Here is a 15094-nt window from a genome sequence, read left to right as displayed (position 1 = left end):
GAACACAATATACCAGCTGTTTTTTCAGGCAGCTGTGTTGGAACTAGGTTTAAGGATCTCTCTTAGATGGTTGTATTGCAGCATACCTCCTCACTGTTTTCAAGTTAAGGATTATAACTTCCACAGTAACATAATATACAGACAAATCTGAAAAATGTAATTGAATTGTTGATACTTGATCACTTCTTATTTCTGCTTACTGCTCACATTTAGTTACAGTGAACTCTCATGTAGTATGATTAATCTTAGCTATGCTGACATGCTTTCACTGAACCAGTGGTAGATCTGCATATCTTTAAAAATGTGGCTTTTTAGCTAACAATATAGGCTTAATATACTGTGTACTTAGCTGAGTTCCTTATAAAGTAATAAAAGTTGATTTATAAAAGATTTACAGTTTAGGACTTGGGTTATGTATATACGTGTATATGTATGTCTGTGTTGTTCTGCATTTGGTGTATTGGTTTTATTCCCACTCCAGAACTGATTCTTAAGTTTCATATTGTATCAGATACTCTTTTTAGATCTATTTTTGCAATGTTAATGGTTTCAACCTCAAATAGTCAACTGTAAAAAAATTTGTAAATGTTCATTATTTTATTAAAATAACTTTAAAAGTATCATTTCATTATTCTGTCAAAAGTCACAAATTTGTTGAATTTTGACATTGTATATGAATTTGCAGTGAAAGTGTATACCATCTCAGGTAACTCTGGTAAATGTATGTAAAGTATTGCTTGTGTGAAATTTCAGTTTCTCACTCATTTAAATAGATACGAAGTTGAGTGCAGAATTGCCAGATAGAAAATAGAATGTGTGAACATGATGTTTGTGGCTCTGTGGATGTTTGTGGATTTATATATCTTACTCTAATTATTATTTTTGCTAAGGTGTTCCTTCATGGATAAGTATACTGTCTAATTATGACAAAATATAGTATCTGTAACAGTTGAACTTTAATGGTTCTGCTAATTCCAACATATAATGCTTTTTCTGTAATTGTATTTTGTAAAACATGAAATAAACTACAAACTGAAAATTTTTTTAGATGTAGTGTGTGTCTTAAATTTATTTTGAATCACTTATCACCGCTGTTCTATATATTTGAATTATCTAATAAATACAGTCTTAAACTATTTTACTGTTGATGATCCGATTTCTGAATTTAAATATCCACTTTCCTTTTCATTGCTTTAATGACTTATTTGACTTGTGGGATGATGCGTTTAGGATTCTATTTTGAGTTCTGTGGTGGATGATCTATTGCACAAAAGACAATCCCTGGTCATCTCAATGTATGGAATGAGGGAAATACAGCTCTAAGTTACTACCCTATATTACTAATGCTAACAAATTTAAATACTCTTTTCTTTCTATCCTCTCAGTAATGGGGGAAGGCAACAATGTTATTGCTTCCTAGCAGTCTTACTCATTAAAATCAAATTAAATTGTTATAAATCTATTTCATTGCAGCATCCCCTTCACTATTCAGCGACTCTGTGAGTTGCTGACAGATCCTAGGAGGAATTACACAGGAACAGACAAATTTCTAAGAGGTGTGGAAAAGGTATGTATTTTTCTGAGAGAGAACACAGCTAAATAGAATCACAAATAACATTTAAATAACTTATGAATTACTCCCAAAGATCTGTTTATTTCATTATGGCTCTAATAGCTATTCTATTTGTATGAGTTTGTTTTGTATCTTTACAAAAAGCAGTTTGAAAATAACTTAAGACATGAAAATGAGTTTTAGAGCTAAGGCTATTGTGGTTCTTAATTATTGTGCAGTACTCAAAACTGAAGTTTCTGGAGGGTATAATGTCATTCTTAATCTTGAGTCCTCACCAGAAATGATCAAATAATCAGAGTCAAATAATCGGGTCCAGAAGGTGAGGGAAGAGATTTCCCCCCCACCACCAATGCCTTCTGTTTCAGTATTTAGATCCTCTTTAGTAGAGGAATATATCTTCATAAAAGCATACAGATCTCATTTAATGGTATTTTATAGTATATATTCAGAATGTAGTGTCTTTCAAGAGTCAATATCAGACTTTCAGGATGTAGTTCCACGTAAGGTTTTCCTGGTGGCAGAATTAGGTTAAAAGGTCCCTACTTGGTCTATGCAATTAAAGAAGAGTTTGCTTTTGACCAGAATTGTTTTCACTGATCCAATTTATAGTGTGGCCCCACAATCAGATGTACTGTTGCAAATTAAGACGGGAAGGGAGGTGGTCAGCAACAAGTGGTGAGACAGCGTCTTCATAAAGCCAAAATGAGATTTGTGGGATCCCATCTCATGTTTTGAGAGCCCTCATTAAAGTTAGTCTGAATTGATTTAGCTGGGCCTGCAAAATAAGGTCCTTGGTATAATTTGTGTAAGCATTAATATGGAGAGAGAAACTTACAGACCTAATTTTTAAGCTCAGTTTCTAGATGTTAAAATTGATATTGTTTGTAGTGTCATTCAAGAGGGAGAGGTGGCTATGCAAAACATCTCAAATTCATTATTATTTCTGCCCTTTGTTTATGCAGAGTCAGAATCATTTATACAGTTGAAATACGGCTGTGCCAAAAATACTTAACAGTGCTCACCTGTTTTTTGAATCCAGGACCCATACATACAAATAGAGCATTTCTTCAGCATTTTAGAACGTCTTCAGCATTTCAGTTTTTCAGCATTTCACAGTGTTTTTCTTTGCTTTCCTAAGATTCTTTAATGAGAAATTACAAACACTTGGGCCTGAGATCTAATGTGCTTGTCTAGTTTTGATACTAAACCACTTATGGAAATATTGGCTTTTAGTGTATTTATGGCCCAACCTTGTAAAGAGGAAGCCAAGAAACTTTATATATATTCCCTATCTGTTGATAGCTTTCAGCTACCTTTTCTTCAGAGACACTTTAACAGATATGACTAAAGTCTTGTAACCCTTTAAATTTGGGGGTGTTTGTTAGGAGCAGAAGTTTCTGTATCTGAACTTGTAATGTGTTGTTTGTGTGTTACAGAATGTCATGGTTGTCAGCTGTGTATATCCATCTTCAGAGTAAGTATAATCTTCAGTTTTTTGAAATTTTAAGTTTATATTAGTATGTATGTCTAATATTACTCTTGCTGGAGGTAGTTGTATCCAAAAATAAGACATGCACAGTGCAGTTTTCAGTATCATTAGTTAAATCAACAGTAGTGACAGTGGCCTGCAAGTAGTGTTACATGTAGTAATTTGAAAGGAACAAGCAGCTTTGGAATTCATATATATGGCACAGTTCATTATTATCCCCAAATTTAGCCACTGGTTTATACCACAGCTAGGTGATGGAGAAAATACAAGTGACTTTTTTTTTTAAATTGATAATGTTAAAATGGCATAATTTTCACATCCATATGAGAGTTTTCAGCAGTGGTTCCCTGTTGAAGAAATTAAATCTCCTATTAAAAAAAAACAAAAAACAAAAAACCCCGACTCTTTAATTTGACATTCAGTGCGATTGCTGACCAGGCTGGAGAAGGAGGCACGTTTGGTTACGTTGGCTTATTAAATTTTTTTTTTCCTCTTTTAGCACTTTGAAATTAGAAACATGAAATGACAACTTAAGGATTGCATTCTTCTATCTATTTATCACTGGGCTATTTCAAATAAGTTTCCACATCTCCCAGTATATATTTCCTGGGTTTCCCCTGTATAAAGTAGCTTAATCAGTGCCGCCTTGATGTGTTATGCAGCTCCATATAATAAACAGGTTAGGCTGTAATCACATCTGCTCATCATGCTGCATAGTGTCCAATTCGATTAAAGCTAACTGTTTTGAATAACAATCTGTGCAGATTTCTCTGACGGGTATCCGCTTGACTGCTCAGCGTGCTTCCTACCTTTGCTACTGTGGCTTAGTTCAGGGGGTAATAGCAGCAAGCCTGATTTAAGGTAGTTCAGGTATTTTTATCTGTGCAGAAGTCATACCAGCATAAATATACCTATTGCTTAGGCCATCAGGCATACGGATTTAACTAGCGCAAAGCAGTTACTAACACTGTCTAGTTGAGGTGCTGACTTCAGGGTTTTTTCTGCCATAGTAGCAGTTAAGCTAGACCACTGAGTCCACAGGATGGATACCCTTCAGTATCAGTTGTGCCGTAAATTTATATCCTAGCCCATTTCCCAGCGTAATATTTATGTAGAAAACCCCTGGAGAACTGACTGAGGGGGGGGGTGAGAAAAACATCATCTTAATATATGCAAGTATCTGAAAGGGGGGGGGAAGAGATTTGATTTGTTATTTTAGAAGGTTAGGGTAGACCCTTAGCTCTTGAGGAACAAGTTTCAAGGCATTGCATCGGTCTGTCTGTCTCCCTCAATGTGCAGAAAGAACTCTCTCTGGATCAGAAATTCTTTGTCGAAATGATAATATGAAGAATGTAGCTAAATTTGAAAATGGGCACTTTTTCTGATACAGTTTTAATTCTTCCATCTTGCCATAAAATAATGGATTAATACTGATAGGTATTCTTTCCAGAAGGCTGAATAGCATGTGTTCTTTCCTTAGAACAAATCTAAGTCCCCGTCTAGCAAACGCTTGAATGTACGCTCGTTTTTAAGCATGTGAGTTGTACACTTGAAGATCACTGCTTTTTATTTAAAAAATACACAGATGTTAATAGAAGTAATGCTGGTAACAGAGCACTTCATTAGACAGTCTTTAAGCCAGTTTGATGCAAAAGAAATGTATCCTGAGTTTCTTTTGCAGAACATGAAGAAAAAAAGCTTATGCTTCAGAAAGCCCCCCTCCCCCCATATATTAACTGGAATAATATCTAACAAGATACTGCCACTCTCAAACCCTGCCTATGATAGCTTAATTCTATTTTTCACTATTTGGAAAATACGATGTTTTTCTATGCCAACAAGTTTAAGAAAGTAATTTAACTTCTTTTATTCATTACATTCTAACAGTTGTATTTTAATTTCTTTTTAGGAAAAATAATTCCAATAGTTTAAATCGGATGAATGGTGTTATGTTCCCAGGAAATTCACCAGGTTACTCTGAGAGGTAAGTTTAGCTTCATGAGTTAACTTTTTTTGGATAAAAGCAAGGTAGTTTTGGATATAGCTGGCTCAGATCCCTTTTCTTCACCTATTCTGATCTCAAATAGGTAGCCTTAAAAATGTGGCCTAACACAGAATATCGGGGGAGGTAGGGAAGAGGAGGGGTGAGGATATACCCCATTTGATTTTTGTAACCTTGATCTTTTTGTAACATTAGTATTTTAAGTTATTTGGTTRTTTCTTTTTAAAGTTTTTATGATAACATGCAATTTGGAGGTAAGGAATTTTATTCAATGTAAAATGCTAAAGTAAATTATTATTTTCATGATCTTTTAAAACTAGGATATAGGTACTTACTGTCTATTAGGAACAAAGTACTAAAAGAATGGGTTAATTTTTTTAAAGATCTAATATAAATGGCCCTGGAACTCCCAGACCAGTAAATCGACCGAAGGTTTCTTTGTCAACTCCTATGACAACAAACGGTTTGCCAGAGAGTGTGGAACATAAAGAATCAAACTTGCAACAAACAGAAGAAAAAAAACACAGGTTTGAGGAGTAATGCATTTTGAGTTTTTATTATTCTTACCTTTTTTCACTTACTAAAATATTTTAAAAGGGAATGGGCTTCTAAAGTATGTGTAATTAAGCCTTAACAGAAGAATATCTGCAGGAGGATTAGACATGTATTATTACTGTTCATGCTGTCTAGATAACTGCCAGCTCAAGTTCGTACAGTTGCAGTAACCCACCTCGTAAGTGTATGGGATATATAGTAAAAATGAAGAGTGATCAATAGAGTTCAGAAACCTACAATTAGCGTATTTGTGCCAGGATGTTAAACTAAAACCAGATGTGACATTTCATAAATCATAAATGTTTGTCTGTAATTTAGACCCACAAGAGTAGACTGATCACTCCGCATTTTCATAGACAACCAGATGAAGGAGTGGTGGTGTGTTTTAGGTTTTTATGTAGTGATTGAATTGAGTTTTACTGTTGTCTCTCATAGAGCGTTTAATTTGAAATAGCTACCTTAAAAACAAACAAAAAAAGTACAATAAATATGGAATATTTTTATTCAATAAAAATCCTAACTGCTTTTGTTGTTTGTAGTGAATCACCAGCATCTGAATCGGAAGGTGCTCAAAGCAGCCCGGTAAAGAATAAGCACTCTGAAGATGATCCTGTAGAAGCAGAAGGACATGAGGTAAAAAGACTTAAATTTGACAAAGAAGGGGAAGCCAGAGATGCACCTAACCAAACTGCCTCCAGTGAAGTTTCTTTAGGCATGGGGGAAGAGACAGAAACATCCTCTACATCTCAGGATAAGGAAAAAGATGCTGCTTGTGCCAGACAGCACTGTACAGAGGAAGAGGAGGAAGGTATTTCAGATTTTTCATTATGTCTGCTCTGTGCATTTTCCTAAAAATGGGGATTTTCTTTGCTGGAGGCCAGATTGCTGAATGTCTCCTGCTGTGCATGAGGGTGAACTGCTAAATCCTGATCCATTCACCAGTTCTGTTATTTGTTCTTTTTAATCTGTCCCACATATCTATTAAAAAACAAACAAAAAAACCCCCTACTTAAAATTGAAGGCAGTGCATTACATGAATGTGGTAATGATATATCAAGAATTTGGAAATCTCTGCTTTAGAGCATCTTCATATATTCTCATCTCTTCTCAAGGAGGAGGTTGGGTCATATATACATTTCACTATCTGTATTTTTCCTAAATTATTGAAACGTGGGTATAAAGTTCTGTTCTTCCACTAGGAGGCTGAGCAACAATCTCTCAGATCCTATTAGAAGAGTGAAATTTACTTCMATCTAAGGCAGGCACCATATCTAATTCAAAAAAGATAATGTAGTTCAGAGACTGATGTATTTTTTTTTCCACATATTCTCCCAAGTTTCTTTTTAATCTTTATTTGGGGGGGGGGGGGCGGCTCATATATATTTGTAAAATGTGTAAATGATGACTTTGTATACTCAAAACAACTGTTTTCAAGATTTCCAAAAGACTCTACTTCTGAGGACAAATAAGGAAATGTGGGGAAGTTATAAAGAGTTTTGGTTTTATATTGTCTTTATCCCCAGAAGCTTAGTTAAATCAAGCTATATACTTAATCAAAAATTTTACTTTATTTTATGGTATATTAGGATAGGTAATGATGAGGTTGACTAATACTTAAAATTGTTTTTCATAAACAAAGGGATCGTCAATTTTCCTATCCTTGCCTGTACTGTAGAAGTTTTACCCAGCGTAGCTGGGAATGGAAAATAGCAGAATTAAAACTTGTTTAAAAAAGCCTTAATAATACTTTACTTTCACTGTTTCCAGAGTCCTTCATGTCTCCCAGAAATGTTGGTCCAGACAGAAAAGATCAAGAAAAAGACACTGAATCCTCAACTGTGAATGAAGAGACGTCTGAGGAGAACAATCAAATGGAGGAATCTGATCAGTCTCGAGCAGAGAAGGATTTACATTCAGATGACAGTGAAAATAGTGGATCTGTCAGTAGTGGAGCTGACTGCAGTGAAACGGAAGAGTTAGGGTCCTATGCTAGTGAAACTCCAGAAACTTCATCAGAGACCCCTATGGAAAACAGTGATGAAGCCACAGAAGTTGCAGATGAACCTATGGAGCAAGACTAATTTAAGTACATTTAGATGCAGTATTTTCCATAAGGCTCCGGTTTTACACTGTATAAATAATTTTATGTAATAAAGTGGACCTTTAGTTTTACAAAAAGAAGCAGGTTGTAAAATAAACTTCTCCATGAATTGAACCTTGAAAGAGTTGTACATGATAAGAACTGTGAATACCAGCTCCTTCAGGTCCTGCTTACCGCTGAACTTTCGTTTGGTCAAATCAGTGGTTTGTGTATAGTTTTTTTTATTTAGAATAAAAGTTTTTAAACTGGAAGGTAATTATAATTTTGACAACTTTTTTGGAGATTACCACACCTAGTTGTATGTAAGCAAGAAAGCTTTTTGTCTCGTCTTTTTCTGACAGCTATAGCAGTTATTTCATATTTTGGTTACAGTTTCAACATTCGACATGTGAATTATGGGGTTTCATGCTGGTTTCCAGATTTTTATTTGAATACACACTATGAAACCTTATGTTGTGTGTTTAAAATGTGTTACATTTCTCACACACACATATATGCACGCACGCACACGTATGTGTACCCTCACTGTTCTAAGGGGGAAATGTTATATTTTTGTTTCTATAAAAGATAAATACAGCAAATACTTTTTCTATAGGAAAAGACTGAATTCACCTCTCAAGGCACTTTGTTTTGCCTCTGAAAAACAAACAAAATCTGGCCCATATGAAACCCTGGAAATACTAACATTGTTGCAAACACCAGAGTAAACACATTCCAAGAAAACTGTTCAAATTACAACATTTTTGTATACTTCTGAGGTGCCTGAGTGAAAGGATTTCATTTATTTATGAGAAAATGTGCTTTATGTTGAGAACGTTGTAATCAAAACATTAGCTTAAACTTTTGTAGAAGAAATGTTTGAAAATATGGTAAGAAAATATCTTGGAAGAACTGAACAGGTACTTGCCTTTTTGAGTGCTTCTTGGAGCATTGTGAATATTATAGAGAAGTCTCAAAACTATTCTAAAGTATGCAGATGGCATCGGTATGATCACACCACTATATTGGAAGAATTAATATATGACCTTAGTTATGTACCTGAGTTAGGTGACTAAAAGGTTAGGGGTGCATAGAAATCACCATGATTTGTATAACATTTTGGAAGTGAACTAAATATTTTTGAACATGCTACTTTGACAGCCAGTGTTACATTTTTTTTCAAACCAGCTCAAAGCACAACTACTGCTTTAAACTCTCAATATTTTCCAGTTCCCATATTTAAAGACATGCAAGCTGCAACCTCCCAGTCACAATTACTGGCTGCCAAATTTATACCTGTTTCTTCAACTGTACCTTTTTGATATTTAGAATTTTTAAATTTCTGTAAAGTAGATTTTTGTAGATTGTAATGAGTGCTCACTGCCATTGTGAAACAGTATATAATTGTATAATTTCTGTGTGTAAACTGAATGCTTGGGCTTTCAATACAGTATTCATATAAAGCAATAAATATTAATGTTATGAAATATCTGAGTACATTTTTATCAGAATTGTCCCTCTTTGGTTTTAAGTTCACATACCTGAAGTACAAAAATGACCTCTAAAATGCATGCTGATAGTTTCTTGTACTACATGGTATGCTTTATATTTTCAGGGGGAAATCCAGGTTTTGAGTAACACCAGAATAATTTGGCTCAGTTTGAATATTTATAAAGTAACGTGTTGCTGACTTTACCCATGAAATTTAAGCAGACAGTGGCTTCAGGGAGATGCTTGCCAAAAAAAAAATTCTATTGATTGAGATTCCCTTACAAAAGGAAAATCATACTTTATTGACTTCTTTTTTTTTTTAATTGTGCTGAAGGGTTGGATGTATATTATAAAATTCAAAGGACTGAACCAAAATGTTGGAATTAGGAAAGTTTAAAATGTAGTGACATCTTGCATTTTTGTTTTTTGGGAATATTTTGCCAATGAGAACAAAATTTTAAAATTTCTAAGTTTAGAGTTTTCTGAGATTTTCTTTAGAATGTTTATTTGTGAAGATATTGTCAATAAACTTGTTCTTTAAGCACCTGTGACCTTTCGATATGTTTGTTTTAGCAGCCCTAGTGCCACTATTGTAAAGATTTGCATAAGAACTTTGAGGTATGGATCCATTTGTATATCTGCAAATACTATTTTTTTGCAATAGCTAATAAAAATTSAAATCATGCTTTAATGTCACAGTAAGCATCTTGCTACATAATACGTGCCTGCATTTAAAGACTGCATTTACTAAATCAGATAAGCTTCCTTTTTTTTTTTAACGATTTAAAAACAATTACTGCATTTCAAAGCAGCCATATTTTGTCATAGGTATTGTGCACCATCAGTAGACAAGCAGCTCCTTTTCAATTTGTGTGGAGGTGTAATGTTCAATCTATTTTTATAGCTTAGTATTTTCAAAATATAGATGCTTTAAGTACCATAACTACATACACCACAGAATGTGTTTCCATGTCCAGCCATTTAGACAGAATTGGTCATGGGTAAAAAGTCATTCTGTTTGCGTTCCCATAGGAAGCRTGTGACTACGTGTATGTGTGATTAAAACCCCCAAAACTATGCAACAGGGGCTTTATTTTGTTTGCGTATTTGCCATATACATTCTAGTCCCATACAATAGTTTTTCTGTATAGAATGTGATGCTGGGGTTATGTTTCAGAACACAAGGTAAAGGTGAAACCTTAATTCTGCTCTTGATATTTAAAAGAACCAGCAAACTGCTATCTTAGAGAAAGTTAATTTCCTTAAAGTATCTGAGGTTCTCCATCCGCCTTGATTTCTAAAACTCCGTGACTGTTTGCAATATGGATAGCTTTCTACTGTAGCATGTATTTGGTATTGTAAATATCAGTACATTACTGGTGTTGTCCATRCTAGTACAGTACACTGAAGTTAACGGTAGAGTCTTTTGAGTTGGTTGAGGAAATGGAGTAGAAGTTTCTGGAATCTCTCAGTTAGTTTGCATGCAGCAATTTCTGCTGCATGCTTGCTGGTCTTGGTCGTTGGTTTTGCTCTTGGCTGTCTCGTTAATACTGCCGAGCTACGATCCTACAGTCCACCGGTYCCTGTATGGAATGGTTTTACTCTATGAAAGACATCTTTTTTTTGTTTCACAAATTGAGTTCAGAATAGCAACCCCCCCATATCCTTACATAACAACCTCTGCATTTAGCTACAGCTGTCTGAGATTGCATAAAGTTTTGGGGCAGGGATTATTACTACTTTTTGTATTGTTGAGCCTGGACAAAGTTGGATTTTTTTCTTTTTAATCAAAAATTTTTGTAGTAAAGGTTTCCAAGGCTAGGACTCCTCCAACTGCAGCACTAACTCTCTGTCTTTTGAAACATTGCAGCAGGGAATATTCCTAATTGGAAAACTGAATTGGAATTGCATTTCAGCTTATGCCTAGCACAGGTGATGCAGGAACTAGCTGAAAAATACTTCTTGTTCTGTTTTAATCAGCAAGAGTTCTTTTGGGTTTTTGTTTTTTATTCAAACAGTTTACGGAAAGGCTTCATCGTGACTCCAACAAGATTATTCTGGGTCTCATACAAAAGAATGAGGCTTCTGTTTTTAGCAGCTTTAATTCTACTGGGGGGGGGGGTAGGGATCAGAGCTGAAGCCTGATCAGATTTTATTTATATGAAATTTCTGTTTTAATAATTATTAAGCAGCAACCCAGTGATTAATAAAATCTAGAATAACTTTTTTCTAAAATGAATATTTCTATTGACTACAACTGTACTAAAACAGCCTTCTGAAATCCATTGGCATTTTTTATTCACATAGTGCACTGCTAGGAAGGGTTTAAAGACTATTTGTATCTCAAGATGTGTCTTGTGCTCAATGATTTTCAGTCAGACAAGCATGGAAGAGGTAATATTTACTGAAGGCATGCTAGTTAAATCACTGACATTATCAATGAAAGACCCACACTTTGCAGAGTAACCAATAAAATGCTTTTTTTCCCCCCCCTTTATCAGTGCTCCTTGCCCTCATTTGCCTCAATGACTTTCATGTAGCAACTTCATTATGGATATAAATATTCTCTTGGTAACTGCGGTTTAATTGAAAGAGGTTAGCTCTGAAATTTGTCTGCATATATAGACTATATCATGTACTGCATGCATTTGTGTGTTCTCTATACTTCTAGACAGTGGCTCATTCTGCTACTGGGCCTCTCCTACAGACTGGTAATTGTAACAGGTTTATGGCATATTTTGTATTCACTTCTGTGTTTGTGAACAGGCTCTGGGACACCAGGCACCTTGTTTCCAGGACTCCTACAAACACATATTCATGCCAACAACTTATCTCCTGCAGACTTCAGTTTTTAGATTAAGAAGTAATCCTTTGTTTTCTAGATGAAAGATGATGTTCTGGTTTCTGTGCATGCAAGTGGCAATCATGTTTTGGTTCTGAATGATCTTTTAATGAACCGGGCACCTGAAGTAATTCCAGGTTTTGTCCTATTACCATCAACTAGTTTGCAAGGTGCACTGTAAGCAGCTGTTCCATTATTTCAATTATAAGTTGATCTGTCTTCATGTTCAATTCTTGGAAAAGCTGCTCTTCTCCACCCATTTTCATTGCAGCCAGTAACTATAAAGTTCGTGAACTTCCTTTCCTTTGGAAATTCTGTGGGCTGATCAGTGGTAGCCAGGATTCACCCACAGGCTCCTGCCTGCCTCTGACCCCTGCGCACTGGGTGTTCCAGCCGCTTTTGTTACCAGCGGGAGTAACAGCCACAGCGGGGTAACAAGCAGCTGGAGTGTGTGGAGGGGATCTGAGGGGAGGTGAAGAAGAGTTTGGACTATGGGATCCCTTGCCTGTACTCACAGAGACACAATAGCTGACTTAAGTGAGTTGGACCAAAGCAGCAGGATTAGTCTAACAGACACTCTTCTAAACCCAGGTTCTTTAGTAAAAGAGAGGCTTGCTTTTTGAGGAAAGAGACATTAATTCCTGATTTTAAACAAAGGTTATTAAAAATGTATGAAAACATGTCATTTTTATTGAAGAGGGTGGGTGGGGAGAAACAGTCTAGTCTGAGAAAACATTTGGTTTATGTATTAACAACATCTATCTCTTGCCATAACTATTTAGATGCTTAATTGTATACTAGATTACAGACAATACACAGAGTGAGCAATGGCAGAAACTACTCACGACTGGCATTTCCCCTGTCTATTCTATTCTGTTGTCCAATTTATAATTGCTGGATCACATCATTGCAAGTTAAGATATGAGAAATATTGAGGGCCACTGAACATTGCAAATTTAACAGTGGCTCAGCCTAATGTTATTTGGCATGTGTGTCTTCCGCAATTGTGAAAATTCATAGTATGTCCTTAAACTTTCATTTCCACCTGTGTGGTGGTGTGGCTTATTGCCAATGCGTGGACATGTCATATGAAATAAGCATAAATACTCACTCTTTAGACCTGTTCCAGAATGATTTCTTCTCTCTCCAAGTACTCTGGGCTGTTTTACAGCTTTATAAAAAATGTAAAAAACCCAAAGCACTAAAATGCTGTATATGCTGGAGTATGTCTCTGCTGTGATGCTGAGCATGCCTTTCAAAGTCTGCTCAAGAAGTATTTTGAAGCAAAACAAGCTATACTGTTCTGCAATTATACCATGTTCCTGCTATTGTAAACAGGAACACAATCAAACCCTTATATTACTAAGAGCAGTATATGTTATCTGTTAAAGTGTCATGTCAAAAGAAGGTGTGGCAGCCAGATTCTGTGCCACGATTTTAAAAGATTTTCCTTTCCTAAAGAGCAGGAAAGCAGGCTGCATTGCATTACCTTTGGGATTAACTGGAGTTACAGCATGCTTGCGATGAGTGTAACCATGCTTACAGAGAGAAGGTAGTTCTTACTGATCAGTTTTCCACAAAAAGGCTTTTAGTTGTCTAGTGTAGTATCTCTTTTTTTAATTACTATGGCAGAGTGTTGCATTTTGTGGGCAAGTGAGAAAATCCAGCTACATAAGACTGTGAGGTCAAGACAGCTGGACTGGTGGGATTGAGTCTCTTCCTGGGCTTCAGGGAGCTCTTGCTTTCCCTGTTCAGGTGCTGGGTTGGTGGACTGTCATGAATGCATGCTGAGGGCAACCTCAGTATCTCTTGTCATCTTTACCTGGCTGTTTGATGGCACTTTTCAAATGGATGACATTGTTGCCAAATCTAGGATTATAACTTGAGAAAAATATTCAAGCTTATGGAGGGAAACCCTAGACAAGAACATTCTAGCTTGAGGTTTTACTTCTGGCAATGAAAATGCATTCAGGGCTTGAAAATGCAGTTAAGCAGCATCTGGACTTTATAATGGACATATTCACGTGGAACTTGAGGAACTTACTCTATGGTTGTTTTAGTGCTTGTCAGCCTAGAGAAGAGAGCCAAAATAACTATATCCATTGTTTGTTTTACCTATAACTACTTCAGTAAAAGCCTGTGTGCAGACAGTAAGTTTGATACGGCTTGTTAATTTAATGCAGTTGGTTGGGACAGGCCAGGGGCGAGCGTTTCTGGGAGGTGACCCTGTTCTGTGGGCAACTGGGACAGCGCGGCTTAGCTGGGCTCCGCACAGGGGTGGGCAGAGCTGCCTGGGCCATCCTGAAGGGCGGGGAGCGCAGCGAGGAGCGCAAGCCGGCACTTGAGATCTCAGTGCTGCTGCTGGGGTGGTATTGCGTCGGGGCTCCTCGCGGGCAAGGAGAGGCCTGGGGGGCTCTAGAGTAGGTTGGAGACGACAGTAAAGCGAGTCTCAAGCTTGCGAAGAAAAGGTGATGGCAGGCCTGCTTGCAGAGGCTTTCTTGTAGAGGAGGGCTGAAGCTTTAAGGCTCCCTGTGTTGATTCGAAAAGGCAGCAAGCATAACCGCCGTCACCTTGGGGAAGTCATGGGCAGCCTCGTAACAGCGCAGGGAAGAGGACGGTGAACGGGCAGGTCGGAGGTCTGCGCTCTGCGGCCGGCTGTTGCTCCGAGGAGCGCGCCGGGCCGTGACCTGCCGTACAGAGCCCAGCGACCTCRCAGGCGCCCGCCGGGAGGAGGCCTTGTCTTTCCAGAAGCCTTTCTAATGAGCTCTCCTTGCTAGAGCGGTTTATGTTTCGCAGGGGCGATGTGGAGACCAATTCTACCTTAATTTTGTTAAATAAACAGGGGCAGTGGCGAAACCGTTCTCACCAAGGTAAAGCGGGGCGGCATCTGAGGCCCGTTGTCCTTCCTCCCAGTCCGCCCCTGCAGGCAGATGTCGCGTTTGCGCTCGCTGCGGATCCATGGTCTGTCCGCGGCAGGCGGAGGCGCTTCTCGGCGCTCGCTTCAGCCGAAAACGGCTTGTCCCGGCGGGGGCAAAAGCCGCCGGCGGGGCGCGCGGCGGCGC

General features: G+C 37.3%; 1 protein-coding gene across 3 annotated transcripts in view; it reads left to right on the top strand.

The window, feature by feature from the left end:
- The window catches only part of PPP4R2 (protein phosphatase 4 regulatory subunit 2), a 33179-nt gene extending 23438 nt beyond the window's left edge, over window positions 1-9741 (top strand). Inside the window, exons 3-8 of one of the 3 annotated variants that reach the window (XM_026074884.1) lie at window positions 1474-1567; window positions 3010-3047; window positions 4972-5046; window positions 5448-5600; window positions 6159-6427; window positions 7387-9741. In XM_026074884.1, coding sequence (XP_025930669.1) covers window positions 1474-1567; window positions 3010-3047; window positions 4972-5046; window positions 5448-5600; window positions 6159-6427; window positions 7387-7700 — 943 coding nt within the window. In that variant the 3' untranslated portion in view covers window positions 7701-9741. The remainder of the gene's footprint in view (window positions 1-1473; window positions 1568-3009; window positions 3048-4971; window positions 5047-5447; window positions 5601-6158; window positions 6428-7386) is intronic. The other 2 variants (XM_026074885.1, XM_026074886.1) reach the window with 2 other exon arrangements.
- The last annotated feature ends 5353 nt before the right edge of the window (window positions 9742-15094 follow it).

Source organism: Apteryx rowi, unplaced genomic scaffold, assembly GCF_003343035.1.
Source record: "Apteryx rowi isolate R43461 unplaced genomic scaffold, aptRow1 scaffold_4, whole genome shotgun sequence".
In the NCBI taxonomy this organism is placed as follows: Eukaryota; Metazoa; Chordata; class Aves; order Apterygiformes; family Apterygidae; genus Apteryx; species Apteryx rowi.
The sequence above is the reverse complement of the archived record's forward strand: the minus strand, read 5'-3'. Positions and strand labels throughout refer to the sequence as shown.